The 15,281-nt window shown below is 45.3% G+C and overlaps 1 protein-coding gene across 1 annotated transcript in view; it reads right to left on the reverse strand.

Moving 5' to 3' along the window:
- Positions 1–11,812: 11,812 nt before the first annotated feature.
- The window catches only part of aspscr1 (ASPSCR1 tether for SLC2A4, UBX domain containing), a 235,646-nt gene continuing 232,177 nt past the window's right edge, over positions 11,813–15,281 (reverse strand). Inside the window, exons 16-17 of the mRNA XM_038778314.1 lie at positions 14,539–14,708; positions 11,813–12,120 (exon numbers count right to left, since the gene is read on the reverse strand). Coding sequence (XP_038634242.1) covers positions 12,110–12,120; positions 14,539–14,708 — 181 coding nt within the window. The 3' untranslated portion in view covers positions 11,813–12,109. The remainder of the gene's footprint in view (positions 12,121–14,538; positions 14,709–15,281) is intronic.

A 15,281-nucleotide genomic window follows, 5' to 3' on the forward strand; every position in this document is an offset into this window, starting at 1 on the left:
TGCAGCCGATCTCCACCCCAGCAGGACTTGTCAGGCTATCAGGGAGCTGAAGGCCAAGACTTCGGCCCCCTTCCCCATAAAATGAGCCGTCCGGTCCAACACCCCAAAGATCGCCGCCAGCAGACATGGCTCCATCTTGGCCCCCACGACCTCGGACATGGTTTCGAAGAAAGTGGTTTGCTAGCCCGCCCCTCTGGCATCTCACATTTATCCTCTACTCTTGAGGAAGAGCCTCCTTATGCGCACTTTGGTCAGGTGTGCCCCGTGCACCACCTTTAGTTGCATCAGGCCCAGCCTGGCGCACAAGGAGGTGGAGTTCACACACTACAGAATCTCACTCCAGAGTCCTCCCTCTAGCTTGAGGCCCAATTCCACCTCCCGTCTCTCCCTTGTCTTGTCCAGCGGGGCCCTTACTTTCTCCACAAGTCACCCATATATGTCTGAGCCCTTTCCATCTCCTAACCCATCCTGCCATACCTATCTGTCTCGCAAGGTGTACCCAGGCAGCTGAGGGTACGAGGGGGGCCTCCATGCAGAGGAAGTCCTGGATCTGGACTCGCTCCCTTTTGGGAGTTGAAGCTTCCTCTGTTAGTTCCTTTGGTTTGCCAATCTGCCACATACATGTCCCGAAATCTCATCACGCCACCCCCCCTTCCAGATTTTGTAGGTAGCGTCCATTCCCACAGGGATCAATCTGTAGTTGTTACAGATTGTTACCCAGACAGACTTGCCCCTCACCTTGAACTGGTGTCTGCATTGGTTCGAGGCCTTTAGTGAAGCTACCACCATCGGGTTTGTCGAGAACCTGGCCAGAGAGAATGGGAGTGGGGCAGTAATTAGTGCCTGCAGGGAAGTACCTACAAATGATGTTTCCTCCATCTGCACCCTCCACCCCTGGCTCCCCAAGACAATCCTGCACCCTTTTCACGTTTGCTGCCCAAAGGTAGTGCAGGAGGTTGGCAGTGCCAGACCTCCTGAGCACTGTCCTCTGCAGGATGGCTCTGAGTCCTGGAGCTCTTCCCCACCCGTACGAAGGCTCAGATCAGCTTGTTTACTGTGGCAAAGAAAGATTTGGGGAGAAAGATTGGGAGTGACCAGAACAGGAACCTTGGCAGGATGCTCATTTTTATCATCTGCACTCTCCCCGCTAGGGACAGTGGGAGTAAATCGCTTTAATCTTCAGCACACAAGAAAATACATGTCATAAATACCAAATGTTACGCGAACATATACACTTAATAATCTTTATTAGCGTCACAAGTAGCTTACATTAACATTGCAATGAAGTTACTGTGAAAAGCCCCTAGTCGCCACATTCCGGCACCTGTTCGGGTACACAGAGAGAATTCAGAATGTCCAATTCACCCACCCTCTTGGGGGAGGAAACCGGAGCGCCCTGAGGAAACCCACGCAGACACGGGGAAAACGTGCAGACTCCAGATAATGACCCAAGCTGGGAATCGAACCTGGAGCCCTGGCGCTGTGAAGCAGCAGTGCTAACCACTGCTGCTGTGCCACCCAAGACTCATTGACATTTATGCCATTGTTAAAACCACAAAACACCTCAGAAAATTGAATGCATTCCATACGCTCTGTCATGTCACATAACTTTTATCTGTGGCTGCTCAAAATGATAATCATAGAATCCCTACAGTGCAGGTCATTCGGCCCATCAAGTCTGCGTCAATCCTTTGATAGAACACACCACCCATGTCCATCTCCCGTTTACCCTGCCCTATCCTTGTAATCCTATAACCTAACCTGCACATCCCTGGACACTAATAGGGCAATTTAGCACGGTCAATCCACCTATCCCGCACATCGTTGGACTTTGGGAGGAAACCGGAGCACCCAGAGGAAATCCACGTAGACACGGTGAGAACGTACAAACTCCACAGAGACAGTCGCCCAAGGCTGGAATTGAACCCGGGTCCCTGGCGCTGTGAGGCAGCAGTGCTAACCACTGTGCCTGCCACGGTGGATCAGGTAGATTTGTATGCATGATGTTTAATCAACAGCAACTAATCCAATCCAATAATAGATGTCCAACTTTTCTTTACGTTTGGTTACGTCGTCTACCTAAACACGTGTATAGATTTTAGTTGTGTTCTGCAAGTCTCACCGAAAGCAGGAGTGCTGATTCCATGTGCTGGCAAAAAAGTAAGATGTGTGGACAAAATCCCTCATCCAATGGGGAACAAAACACTTGATCAATTTATACAAACAAATATACTCTGTAAGGAAAGCAAATTACTGCGGATGCTGGAATCTGAAACAAAAGGGAAAATGCTGGAAAATCTCAGCAAGTCTGGCAGCATCTGTAGGGAGAGAAAAGAGCTAATATTTCAAGTCTGACAAAGCTTTGTCACCGCTAGCTTTGACAAAGAGTCATCGGACTCAAAATGTTAGCTCTTTTCTCTCCCTACAGATGCTGCCAGACTTGCTGAGATTTTCCAGCATTTTCCCTTTCGTTTCAAATACCTCTGTAATGCCGATAGCACTTGGCAGATCTCCTCAAAATGTATCATCCAGCAACACACCACTGAGGCAAAAGGCTTGATTATCCATGGAGAAATGATCTTCCCGTGCCAGAACACACGGGTACCATAGCCAAGTGGGCATTCACATGCAAGATACACAGTAAATAGCATCTGGGACGTCATGCCAAGCCTGGTATCTGTTCCATTACATTCCTGTACACACAGGTTTTCTGCAAGGTTCACCAGCGACTGCTGAAAAATCTGAATTACCACTTGCTTTTTTAAAACATGACTTGTAGGTATTGGAGATTGGAGGGGTATTGGAGACTGCTGCAACCCAGGCTTCATTTGATGGAAATAATCAAGTCAGATGATGGAATCGCATTTACATGGTATTATGTGGACTTGACAATAACCACGGCCATGTTTCTCATGAGGCTGCCTCAGCTTCCGTTGTGGCTGGTGATCCTGAAATGCATCACTTTGGAATACTGGTCCCTGGCTCTGGAAATGTAAACGTTAGTAAGAGTCTTCATTCCCATAACGGGAAAACTGCAATGCAGGTAATGCAAAGGTCAGGCCAAGCATATATTCAACAACGTGTCATCAATGTCTAATGTAAATTCATCGCTACGTTCAAGAGTCTCCAAGTGAAGCGACTCCGCCAAGTAAGAGTTTCTATTTGCTCTATGATGGAACAGTCGTTCCGGACAGGGACACCCCACTTAATTTTAAACCCGGTTTAGACTATCAAGATATAAGGAACCCGCTTGCGGGGGTAAGGAACATGATTTAAGACAACTAGTTAAACTTGTCAAACCTAGCCAGTTATATAGCCTTCAAAAAAAAATCTGCTTCTTCAAATATGGTACGATTTGGTTTTACACCAGTACTTAACAGAACACCTTATGTCAAAATCCTGGTGGAGCTCCCTCCCCAACAGCACTGTGGATGTACCTGCACTACAGGGACGGCAGTGGCTCAAGAAGGCAGCTCACCACCACTGTAAGAGGGCAAACAGGGATGGGCAATATGTGGTATGCTAGCCAGCGGCAGCCATATCCCTCTAATGGTTAAAACAAATCATTCTGGTTATAGCAAACTACATAGGGGCAGTTAACAATTGCAATTAGTCGTTAATTATTGAACAGCTTTTGGACTCACTTTGCCACAATTAATATCAAATTCACACCGCCTAGAAAACAAACTGCAGCTATTAAACATAATGGCTGATTGGGTTAGGGTTATCAAAGCAACGTGGAAAAATTGAGTGGTGAGGGCTGTGTAATCCAAACACGACTATAAACCTGTTTAAGACGGCACATTAGAGAAAGTAATTGGATCATTTAAGAAGTATGCCTTAAGTGCAGAATTATAAATTTTAATTACTTCATACAGCTCCATACAAGGGGGCAGTTGACCATGGTTGGCACAGCTATGAAACTTATGAACCCACATGTAACTGATCAGGGAGTTCCCGATGCTGTTAAATTGAAAAGCAAATATTAATTCTGATCATCCCTTGTGTTAATTTTCTTTGGGGGACAAATGGTTGATCCACCCAAATCCACAGACTTACAGTGAAATTCACTGAATAATGTGGTAGGTTAAATTAATCTAGAGAAATTAAAGATCTCCAAGAGTTTGAATTAAAATCAGTATGGCCTTCAGATGAAGCGAACATCAGTCTACTGCTTAAGAAAAGTAGCTACTTTCAGCAATTTTCCCAGTGATCTAATGGGTAAAGAGGCTCCCTGTAGGGAGCTAGTGAAGAGCAGAGAGATAATTTTACAGAAAGGAAGGCAGCAGGAATTGAATAATGCTGTTAAAAGCAAGAGATTCACATCAATATTTGTCTATGTGGCCCAGGCAAGTGGATTGTTGACCATGCATGTTGCTAAGGGCATCAACTGTTACATAGAATCATAGAATTTACAGTGCAGCAGGAGGCTATTCGGCCCATCTTGTCTGCACTGGCCCTTGGAAAGAGAACCCTACTCAAGCCTATGGCCTCCACCCTAACCCCGTAACCCAATAACCCCACTTAACCTTTTTGAACACCAAGGGCAATTTAGCATGTCCAATCCACCTAACCCGAACATCGTTGGACTGTGGGAGCAAACCCACGCAAACATGGGGAGAACGTGCAGGCTCCGCACAGACAGTGACCCAAGCTGGGAATCGAATCTGGGACCCTGGAGCTGTGAAGCAACTGTGTTAACCACTGTGCCACCGTACCTCCAAGGTGGCTCCCTATAGCAATGCCTTTCCCAACTCCAGCATCGTCTCTCACATAAATAGCTACAATTCATCAGCTGACTAGCAGCAACCCCAAGGCCAATTTATCAGTTGTCCCTGAATTTCCAAGAACACACTTGTATTGCTCACGAGCAATAAAGCAGATTTACACCGAACAATTATTGATCCATATGCTGCAACTGAACATTCATTTTCTTTTAAATTTAGAGTAGCCAATTCATTTTTTCCAATGAAGGGGCAATTTAGTGTGGCCAATCCATCTGGCCTGCACATCTTTCAAATTGTGAGGGCGAAATCCACACAAACACGGGGAGAATGTGCAAACTCCACACGGACAGTGACCCAGAGCCGGGATCGAACCGGAGATCACGGTGCCGTGAGGCAGCAATGCTAACCAATGCGCCACCGTGCTGCCCGCAACTAAACATTCTTCAGAGCAAATCTAAAGCTGCTGTAAAAGGTCTGAATTCTGGGAACAATTAACTGCAGAATTTTCAGTGTTGCCTGCCATGGGAACAAAACATCCTGCTGTCCGCAGTGTTCTAAGAACAATGATATCAGTACTGGCTGATTCAGATTTACAAAATACTGTTCAGTCCTGTTCCTCATAGAAGGGGGAATTACATTCGCCCAGCAGTGGTCCAGTCTGAAGAGCCTGGTGAGAGTTCGGCCTGGCTTGCTGTTCTCCCCCCCCCCCCCCCCACACACTCCCCACCTGCACTTTACAGATTGTGGCAGGTGCTTTGAGCTACTCGCCACTTCAAAGCACTACAAGCAGTTGGAAGTAATTAGACCGGGGGGGGGGGGGGGGGTGGAAGAGCCAAGCTGCAAGACAATGGCAAGGGCCAGGAACACAGGGGTTCTCCATTCACTTTGAAGTTAATTCAGCCAGACCAAAGTGCTGTTTGGTTTAGAAGAACGCGTCAGGCATCAGGGAAAGGACCACACCAGTAGAGGGTGACGGACGGAGTACGTTTACTAACACGGAGAGCGTCAAACTCCCTTTAGATAATAAGCACTTTTTGAGTATATACCAAGGTTAATATTCTGTATACAAGTACAATGACCCTCTTTGTACCAGTTAATTAAAGAGCTCATAGCATGATTTCAATGTATATTTTTATTCAGATAAGGATGAAAGTCTATTTTCAACCTTTGAACCTTCTTTACCAAGATCTTTTCTTCTTTCCTCTCTTTCTTTTGATACAAGTACTGCCTGAACTTTTGAGCAGCCCCTGGTATCTATGGACAGAAACACACTTTAACTGTGCGAGCTACAGGCAATTGCTACACAGACAGATATAAGATGCTGCACACAGATAACATTCCTAAGAGTGACGGAAGGAACTAAATCTGCAAGGTGGTGTCAAGTTTAATGACTGCACAATAAAGAAGTGAACAAAATTCAGTTAACCTCGCCGTAATGAAGCTCTGAAAAATTCAGTTCCAATGTCGTCCCCTCGCCTTGTGGAAGGCAATCAAGCCACCAGCTTTAAACTAGTCATTACACAAGTTTCCGCAAATTGCTCATCCCTCTCATCTTCCCAGCACCTTGCAGGACGATCCATAACTGTGTCCATGTTGAATTTATATGCAAGTTAGATATGGGAAACATTAGCGACGAAAGGGAAAATGCTGGAAAATCTCAGCAAGGCTGGCAGCATCTGTAGGGAGAGAAAAGAGCTAACGTTTCGAGTCCGATGACTCTTTGTCAAAGGGAAATGTTAGTTCAGGATGTGGATGTATGGTTTTCCCTCCTTCCTGCATCCTCACTGTGCTGCAATCAGGAATCATCCATGGATCAAGACAGTGCCCAAATAAAAATTTCCCCTTAGCAACTCAAAATTCTGGCATTTCTCACCTTTGTTTTATTTTTAATTCATTCACGGGGTGTGGGCCAGCGTTTATTGGCCATTCCTAATTGCCCTAGGGGTGGTGGTGGTGGGCTGCTTCTTGAACCGCTGCGGTTGACGTGGTGTAGACACACCCAAGGCGCTGTTAGGGAGGGGGTTCCAGGATTTTGATCCGGGGACAGTGAAGGATCGGAGCTGATTCCACGTTAGGAAGGGGAGCAACTGGCCGTGGGGAAGCTACTCAGTCTTGGAGGCATTCCCATGGACCCTCAGCCCTTGTTCTTGTGGCTGGCAGTAGAGTAGTGAAGTTATCCTCAGAATCCTGGCCAATAATTAACTCTCAATCAACATCACAACAAACAGGATTATCTAGTTGTTATCATATTTGTTATTTGTGGAAGTTGGCTGCACAGATTGGCTGCCACATTTCCTGTTACAGTACTGATTGCACCTCAAAAGTACTACATTGGCTGGAAAGTGCTCAGGAACATTCAGTGGTTGTTGAAAAGCGCTACATAAATACAAGTCCATCTTTTCTCTTTGGTAAAGTTTGCAGGCAGGCTTACCCTTCCTCTCGTAACTTGCAATTCTATAAGGACCTTTAATATAGTAGATCTTCACAGGAGCATTGTCAAACGCAAATTGACACTGAGTCAAAGGAGATGACCTTTCGAAAGGGAATTGGATATATGGAAAAGCTGATGTATGCCATTTAATATTAAAATCCCCTAGTTGCCACACTCCGGCTGCCAGAAAATTCAGAATGTTCAATTCCAAGAGCATGATTGAAATGAAAATCGCTTATTGTCACAAGTAGGTTTCAAATGGGGCAGCACAGTGGTTAGCATTGCTGCCTACGGCACTGAGGACCCGGGTTCGAATCCCGACCCTGGGTCACGGTCCGTGTGGAGTTTGCACATTCCGTGTCTGCGTGGGTTTCACCCCCACAACCAGAAGATGTGCAGGGTAGGTACATTGGCCACTCTAAATTGCCCCTTAATTGGAAAAAATAATTGGGTACTCTAAATTTAAAAAAAGAAAAAAAAGTAGGCTTCAAATGAAGTTACTGTGAAAAGCCCCTAGTCGCCATATTCCGGCGCCTGTTCGGGGAGGCTGGTATGGGAATTGAACCCGCGCTGCTGGCCTGCTTTAAAAGCCAGCTACTTAGCCCAGTGTGCTAAACCAGTCCCTGATCCAGATTGATCTGAAACACAATTCCATCATCCCACACAATCCACATGACCCTTAATGTCCACTTGCCTTGAATATGCTCAGCAACTGAGCATTCCCAACTCTTTAAGGCAGAGAATTCCAAAGATTCACAACCACTTGAGTGAAGAAATCACCCTTCTTCCAGGTGCTGAGCGGCTGACCCCTTTTTCTGACATGGTGACCCCCATGCTTGAGAAGGCAACATTTTGCAAGGCCAAGGGGAGAGATAGCAGAAAAGTATTACAATGTGCCAACACGGGCAAGACGGGCCGGGTGCCACCATTTGCCCCCCGCCCATTCTATTTGATTCTCTGATTGGGTGATCAAAAGCTCAGTCAAAGAGGTAGGTTTTAAGGGCGTCTTTAAGGGGAGCTGGAGGAAGTGGTGAGATTTAGGGAAGGAATTCTAAAAGTTAGGGACAAGACGGCTAAAGGTATGGTAGTCATACCGAGAGTACTTCTGACAGTCCAGTTCTAGAGCAACAGAGAGTGAGAAAAATGTTAGTTTAAGTGGGAAGGAAGAATCAGTTCCAACTGGGAAGATAAACATAGTGCAGTAGCATAAGTACATACCAAAATAGGGACGGAATTTATGCTTATTTGTAACTTCTTTGTTTTAAACAGATGAATTATAGGTTTCGATGATGAAAACACTGATTAGAGATACAATAGTTGTGTATATGGCCAGTCAGTTGCTCTGCTGCCCTTTGGCTTTGACAATCATACTGCAAACAGTGTTTAAAATATTGTGGGTTGTAACTGCTAAAAGAGGTTTAACATTATTTCAGTGTTGGATTGTGTGTTTTATGTCTTTTAAAGTGGAAACATTGATTGGAGGACAGCAAAATAAGAGTGAAACCGTTACAAATACCAGAGATAAACAGTTCAACTATACCTTTTAGTTACAGAAGTCTTAATTAAGATTAACGTAAGCATTATGAAAATCAGAACAGTAATTCTCAAAAATAGCCTTTATGTTAATACAGGCATTTAAATTTACACCCTATCTTAGAACAGTACAGCACAGAACAGGCCCTTCGGCCCTCAATGTTGTGCCGAGCAATGATCACCCTACTCAAGCCCACGTATCCACCCTATACCAGTAACCCAACAACCCCCATTAACATTATTTTTTAGGACACTAAGGGCAATTTAGCCTGGCCAATCCACCTAACCCGCACATCTTTGGACTGTGGGAGGAAACCGGAGCACCCCGGAGGAAACCCACACACACACACGGGGAGGACGTGCAGACTCCACACAGACAGTGCCCCAGCCGGGAATCGAACCTGGGACCCTGGAGCTGTGAAGCATTGATGCTAACCACCATGCTACCGTGCTGCCGGTCTGTCTAAGCTCAGCCAGAAAATACATGGCCTGTTGGGTATAAAATGCTCAATTTTCTGGGAAGGACCACCAAGGCGTTTCATTCCAGTAGGCACAGCTATACCACGAGGCGAAAGCTGTGTCCCGAAGTTGTTAGAATTCCAGAGCACTTCAGCCATTCGGGAAGTGGCTCATTTCCTCTCAGTGTGAAACCATCTCGCCAAAATTGCATACATAAAGGGCTGCCTGTGATGAAAGTGAGCAGGGAGTGTCATGCAAGCTGGTAACAAGTATTCAGAAAGGTTGAAGTGGGCATCAGTTTGCCTGTAAACCTCACCTGAAAATGATTAAATGCTGCACAAACTCAGTGCCAAGCCATACATGACCCGAATGCCATAATTATGGTGGCTTGCTAAATCGGTGAATGCTATTAGCCTTAACTGGATATTTGATAACATTATGAAAACATGGAATACCAATAGCTGGGGACTGGATTTGGACCTTATAGCCGCACTGCATTGTGAGGGATAATTTAAAAGAGGGCATAGAGCTGAAAGAAAAATCAACATACGGAATTTAAAGTTACGGTGGAATTCAGCCATCGGTGGGTTTGGTGGCCGGCAGCAGCCAAAAAGTTGGAAACCCGCTGACGTAAAATCTCACCGCAATTCTGCCAATGGCCGGCTGCACTTCTCACTGGCCGGTGGCATGAATGCCATTTGCATCTCATCGATGCTCATTAAAGCAGCCACCCGACGGCATCCCGCCAGTGCTTTCAATCTTGCACCCTATGAGTGGGAAATCTCATCGGCGTCAAACCTGATTTTTAATGAGGGCCGAGCACAAGGCGGTCCTCAGTTCGCCAGAAACTTTGGGGTGAGTGCGGCAGCTTTCTGCCACGGAGCCATGCTGCTCCCGAGGCTCTCGTCACCACTCTGCCAGGACAGACCGGTTCCTGCTCTCCGTCTCCATGTCGAGCTGGTCTTCATGGACAGCGCTGTGCTGCTGGTCAAATGGACTCTCCTGTGTCACAGTCTCAGATCAGTACAACAGCTGGGATTGGGGAGTTCAGGGGGTTCTCTCCCCCCCTGGTGCCACACTCCAGTGTCTATCTAGGCAACACTGTGCTGCGAGACTCATGAAGTTCAAACTGAAATAAAGGTGTCAGGTGAGATGGGGGGGGGGGGGGGGGGGAGAGAATGGAGATGGGGGGGAACTTGCTTGTACATAATTAATGAGCTTGCACGTGTAGAATCTGGCGCAGGATCCCGCCATACCGATCGGCAGGGCAGGTGCTGCCCGCCACCGCGATCAGTCTTAAAATGGGAGAATTCCGCCAAGTGAGAAGAGATCATTTAAAAAAAATTAATTTATAGTACCCAATTATTTTTTCCAATTAAGGGGCAATTTAGCGTGGCCAATCCACCTAACCTGCACATCTTTGGGTTGTGGGGGTGAAACCCACGCAGACACGGGGAGAATGTGCAAACTCCACACGGACAGTGACCCAGGGCTGGGATTCGAACCTGGATCCTCAGTGCCATAGGCAGCAATGCTAACCACTGTGCCACCGTGCTGCCCGAGAAGAGATCATCAAGATTAAATCCACTTTATTCAGGATTTCCCCAGTCAACTCTTGTCTCTTGCACTTACGAAAATATCTCCGTAATCTTCAAAACACTTATTCTTTACTGCAAGATTTTATGATCCATTGCCCCTGAATGACTTCTGAAATGATTACAATGTTGATCATGTGTAGATATAGTTAGAGAGATAGAACAGTACAGCACAGAACAGGCCCTTCGGCCCTCAATGTTGTGCCGAGCCATGATCACCCTACTCAAACCCACGTATCCACCCTATACCCGTAACCCAACAACCCCCCCTTAACCTTACTTTTATTAGGACACTACGGGCAATTTAGCATGGCCAATCCACCTAACCTGCACATCTTTGGACTGTGGGAGGAAACCGGAGCACCCGGAGGAAACCCACGCAAACAGGGGGAGGACGTGCAGACTCCACACAGACAGTGACCCAGCCGGTAATCAAACCTGGGACCCTGGAGCTGTGAAGCATTTATGCTAACCACCATGCTACCCTGCTGCCCCCAGGGTATTTGAGGTTTGGGTAGGTCAGATTCTTGCTACGAAAATAGGTTTGATTTGAAGGGTCAAAAGTTTTCGGGTAGTCACTTTTACAACAGGCCATTGATATTTGCATGTTTCCTTTTATTGAACCATCCTCGTGGAATCTGATCACAAAGAGGCGTTTTGCAAAGCTTCACTTTCACTCTGGTCCAATAGCACCAGCAGGTGAAGTAAAACATGAATGCAATTTTGTTTTTCGTTTGTGATCAGGATGTCTAATGAATTCATGCCACAGTATCTGGTCTGCAGCTACCAGACACAACAACATGACCAGTGACCACGAACAGACACACAGGCCTTTCATACTTACTTTGGGGAGGGGGGGGGGGGGGGGGGGGGGGGGGGGGGGGGAAAGACCACATTTCCCCACCCATATTCTTTTCCCCTTGTTGGAACCAGGCACGGAAAAAATTTCAAGTAATAACTGGAACATATATTTAACAACTTCCAATCCACTTTGAAATGAAATACTTGAAAAGTTAAAACATCAAAAGATCTTTTTCTTAAAGAAACATGTTGATCTTGACTAAGTATTATTTTTTGCCATTACCTTTTTATTTTTCTTAGGTATTCAAACAAAACAACAGAGGCACCCCAAAACCAGGGCCCATCTATGCAGAATTTCCACTTGTTTTATTGTAAAACTCTTATTAATCTAGGACAATCTTTTACACGATTAATAAATTCAGATCATTCAATTTTCCAAAACAAACAAAAAAGGCAAAAAAAAAGCACTTCCACAGATCAAAAAAAAAATCAGTGAATGATATTTGCTTAGCATTCTTTGAAGTTAATATGAGGCCCCGGCACTGCTCACATCCTTCCTCTTCTTAATGCTTCCCTGTAATTGGAACAAACAAAAGTGAACAAAATCTGTACACCACACTTGGTCTAAAGATTGCAGCTACTATTTAGCGCACCGTGAAAATATGTTGATCTAAAGAATTCAAACTAGGTGTTCCTTGATCTGTAAAAATGCCAAGTTGTGATAAAGATACACTTTAAAACAGTAAAGATGTCATAACTCTTTACTGCAATGTCTTTCATAAGTTGGAGCAGACCTGAATGCAATTAGAAAAATCCTCATCGTAAATGTGATGCGACAATATGTCTTGAGGCGGGATCTTCCTTTCAATGGAGTGAACTTCTCTATATATGGAACAGTCCAAGAGAAGAACCTATGGGAAGAGACACCAAGTTCTTCTCTTCATCACCTCTAATTGCACCAACACACAAAATATTTTGCACTTGTAGAGTGAACCAAATTTCCGTTTTGAACCTGAAGCTGATTAAATGACATGTGAACTATACTCAAATCCTCTGAAAGCAGGAGAGTTTAGGACAGATGCATCCAGTCTAAGTTGTGATTCCTGCTCTCACAAAGTGATTAACTCACAGGCATCATTCGTGCTCCTGTGTTTGAGCCAATTGCCCATGGTTAAAGCATGAAGGGGGACAGTGAGCTGCTCCAACTCACTGTGAAAGACAGGTTGTGAGATTGGAATGAAGCCCAGGTATTCCCTCAGCTGATATCCAAGCCGGATCTCGCAGGGGCCACTGGGCAGCAAGTAGAGAAATGAGTATTGGGAGTCGATTCTGGTGTCCCTATTAGCATCCGAGCTAACTTACCAAAACAAGATTAAATCTTTGACTCTCTTCTCCTGCAGCAACTATTTTTTTTTTCAGAAGAATCAAAATGATAACTATTCCTCAGGCATGCATCACAAATGTGCAGACTGTGTTTTCTCCTGCACAGCTCAGTGATTGCAAATGCAAGATGGGTGCCTGAACTCGACGCTCAAATTTGGACTCATTGAAAGGTCAGGAGAATCACTGGAAACTGAGGATTTCAAAATGGTGGTGGTGGAGAGAGAGAGAGAGAGAGAGAGAGAGAAGGGTGAGGAGGAGGAGAGACGGACCTTGTCTCGAGAAAGGTCGCTGATGGACAGAGCTCATTAAAATGTGAGATTCTAAGGGGCAGAGATAGACTGGACCATAATAAAGTGCCTGACAGTAACCAAAACATTGTAACCCTGGCAATGAACTCAGTAAAGGGAATGCGAGCAGACATTTTCGATTTAACTACTTTACAAAGAGAAGTGAATTAATGAAACAGACTGTCCAGGGCGACTGCAGAGATGGATGGCACCGGACAGTCTTTTGGCAAAGAATTGAATGATATGTATTTTTCTTTTAATCTGTGGGACCAAACAAACAGTCCCACGTTGGTTTCACCAATCCAGTGTGTGCCTATGTCATGTTTGTTCTTGTAGCGTAACCATCTTTAGAAATCACTAAGGAAAATACAGTAACAGTGAATTTATTGACTTTAGCCAGCAGTGCATGACATTCATTAAATCATAGCTGGGTAAATTCATAAAGATCTGGACAGATCAAAAATCAGCTATGTTAGACTGCAGTAAACTCCCACCAGCACTTCGGAGTGGTCAATCTGACTATTGCCACTTAAAACCTGCAATTAAACCTGACCAGTATCGTGGGCTAAATCTGAAAGACTTCTATATAAAACAGGGGTGCTGGACTCCAGCAGGCCTTAGATATGTGAATAAGATGAGAGTTATTAAACAACATGCTACTGGCATTGAGAGTTTTTTGAAAATACAAAGTCACATTTGGGATGACGCACGCTCAGTTCTTGATCTCAGCCAGATGGACATGCGAATCAGAAGTCAGTCAGCGCTCCACACACCAAATAGGAAAATCATAGTCACTGCAGGCCGTTCCCGGTGCTCCGGTTTCCTCCCACTGTCCAAAGATGTGCAGGTTAACTGGATTGGCCGTGCTATATCACCCCGCAGTGTCCAAAGATGTGCAGGTTGTTTGAGGTTTTGGAGATGGGACAGGGGAGTGGGGCCTGGGTGGAGGACTCTTTCGGAGGGACAGTGCAGACTCCTTCTGCACTGTAGGGATTCTATGATTCTCAAATACATCCCAGCAGATAGCAATAAATTACCAGTGACAGATAGCTGGATTCAGGTCTGCAGCACATTCCCCTGACTGTGAAAGATGTGTAGGTGCAGCGAAAATGGGAAGGGAAGACAAGCATCAAAAAAGTGAAGCTAGCAGTTGAATTGATCACGTGAAAATGTAAGAGAATGGGCGAGCAGAAAAATGCACAACTATTTGAGGGAAAGATACAAACAGCGAGTTACTCTAAAACGCCCCCTGTGCCTTTCCATTATTTAACAAGAGAGTGTGTGCAAGCTGACAGTATTTTAATAAAACAAGTATGACTTACCTGGCACTTTGAACCATTTAGGAACTGTGCTCGGATCAGCTTGAACTGACCTAGAACTTGCTGAATTTGTCACAGACTGTTCCCTCACTTCATCTTCTTTTCCGCTCTTAGCAGGTGCTGCTTCGGAAGCCAATGAACTAGTTGAAGGAGTTGCAAGTCTGTGAATGCAGCTGAAGAGGATGGAGAATGAATCATTAGAAACTGCACAGAACTGGCTCACCACTTTCAGGCTTAAGAGTCTTTTCAGACTCATGCAGGGTTCTATCAGAAGCCAAACACCATGAACAAAAGCGGATTCTGTGACCCAGAGATAATTAGCTCATCAGAGAGGCTCAAAGCTGCAGGGGTTAAATCAAACAGACAAAAGCCAGCAGGTTAATCACAATCCGCTTCCTGCCCACCATCGTTTCTTCAGCTGCCCTGGTTTTCTCTATCTGATCTGACGTGACACCACATGCATGTCACCTGACTGTTGACAGTATTTGATGCTCCCCTGCTAAAAGACTTCCTGAAAAATACAGGCAGGAGGTCCTGTTGAGCGGACTAAGAATTGCTCACAGTTGGACTTGCACTAAACATACTTGCTGTGGCCTTGTGCTGTGAAAAACAAAAGTAACCTTTGATGCACCCAGATTTCTAAGGTGTTTTTGATGCAGTTGTTATCCATAGTACATCAATGAAAAGGTGTCAATAACGAAGCAGCAAGGTGCCGATTTCCACACACTAATCCCAAGATGATGCTG

This window comes from Scyliorhinus canicula, chromosome 18 (genome assembly GCF_902713615.1).
Source record: "Scyliorhinus canicula chromosome 18, sScyCan1.1, whole genome shotgun sequence".
Lineage (NCBI taxonomy): Eukaryota > Metazoa > Chordata > Chondrichthyes > Carcharhiniformes > Scyliorhinidae > Scyliorhinus > Scyliorhinus canicula.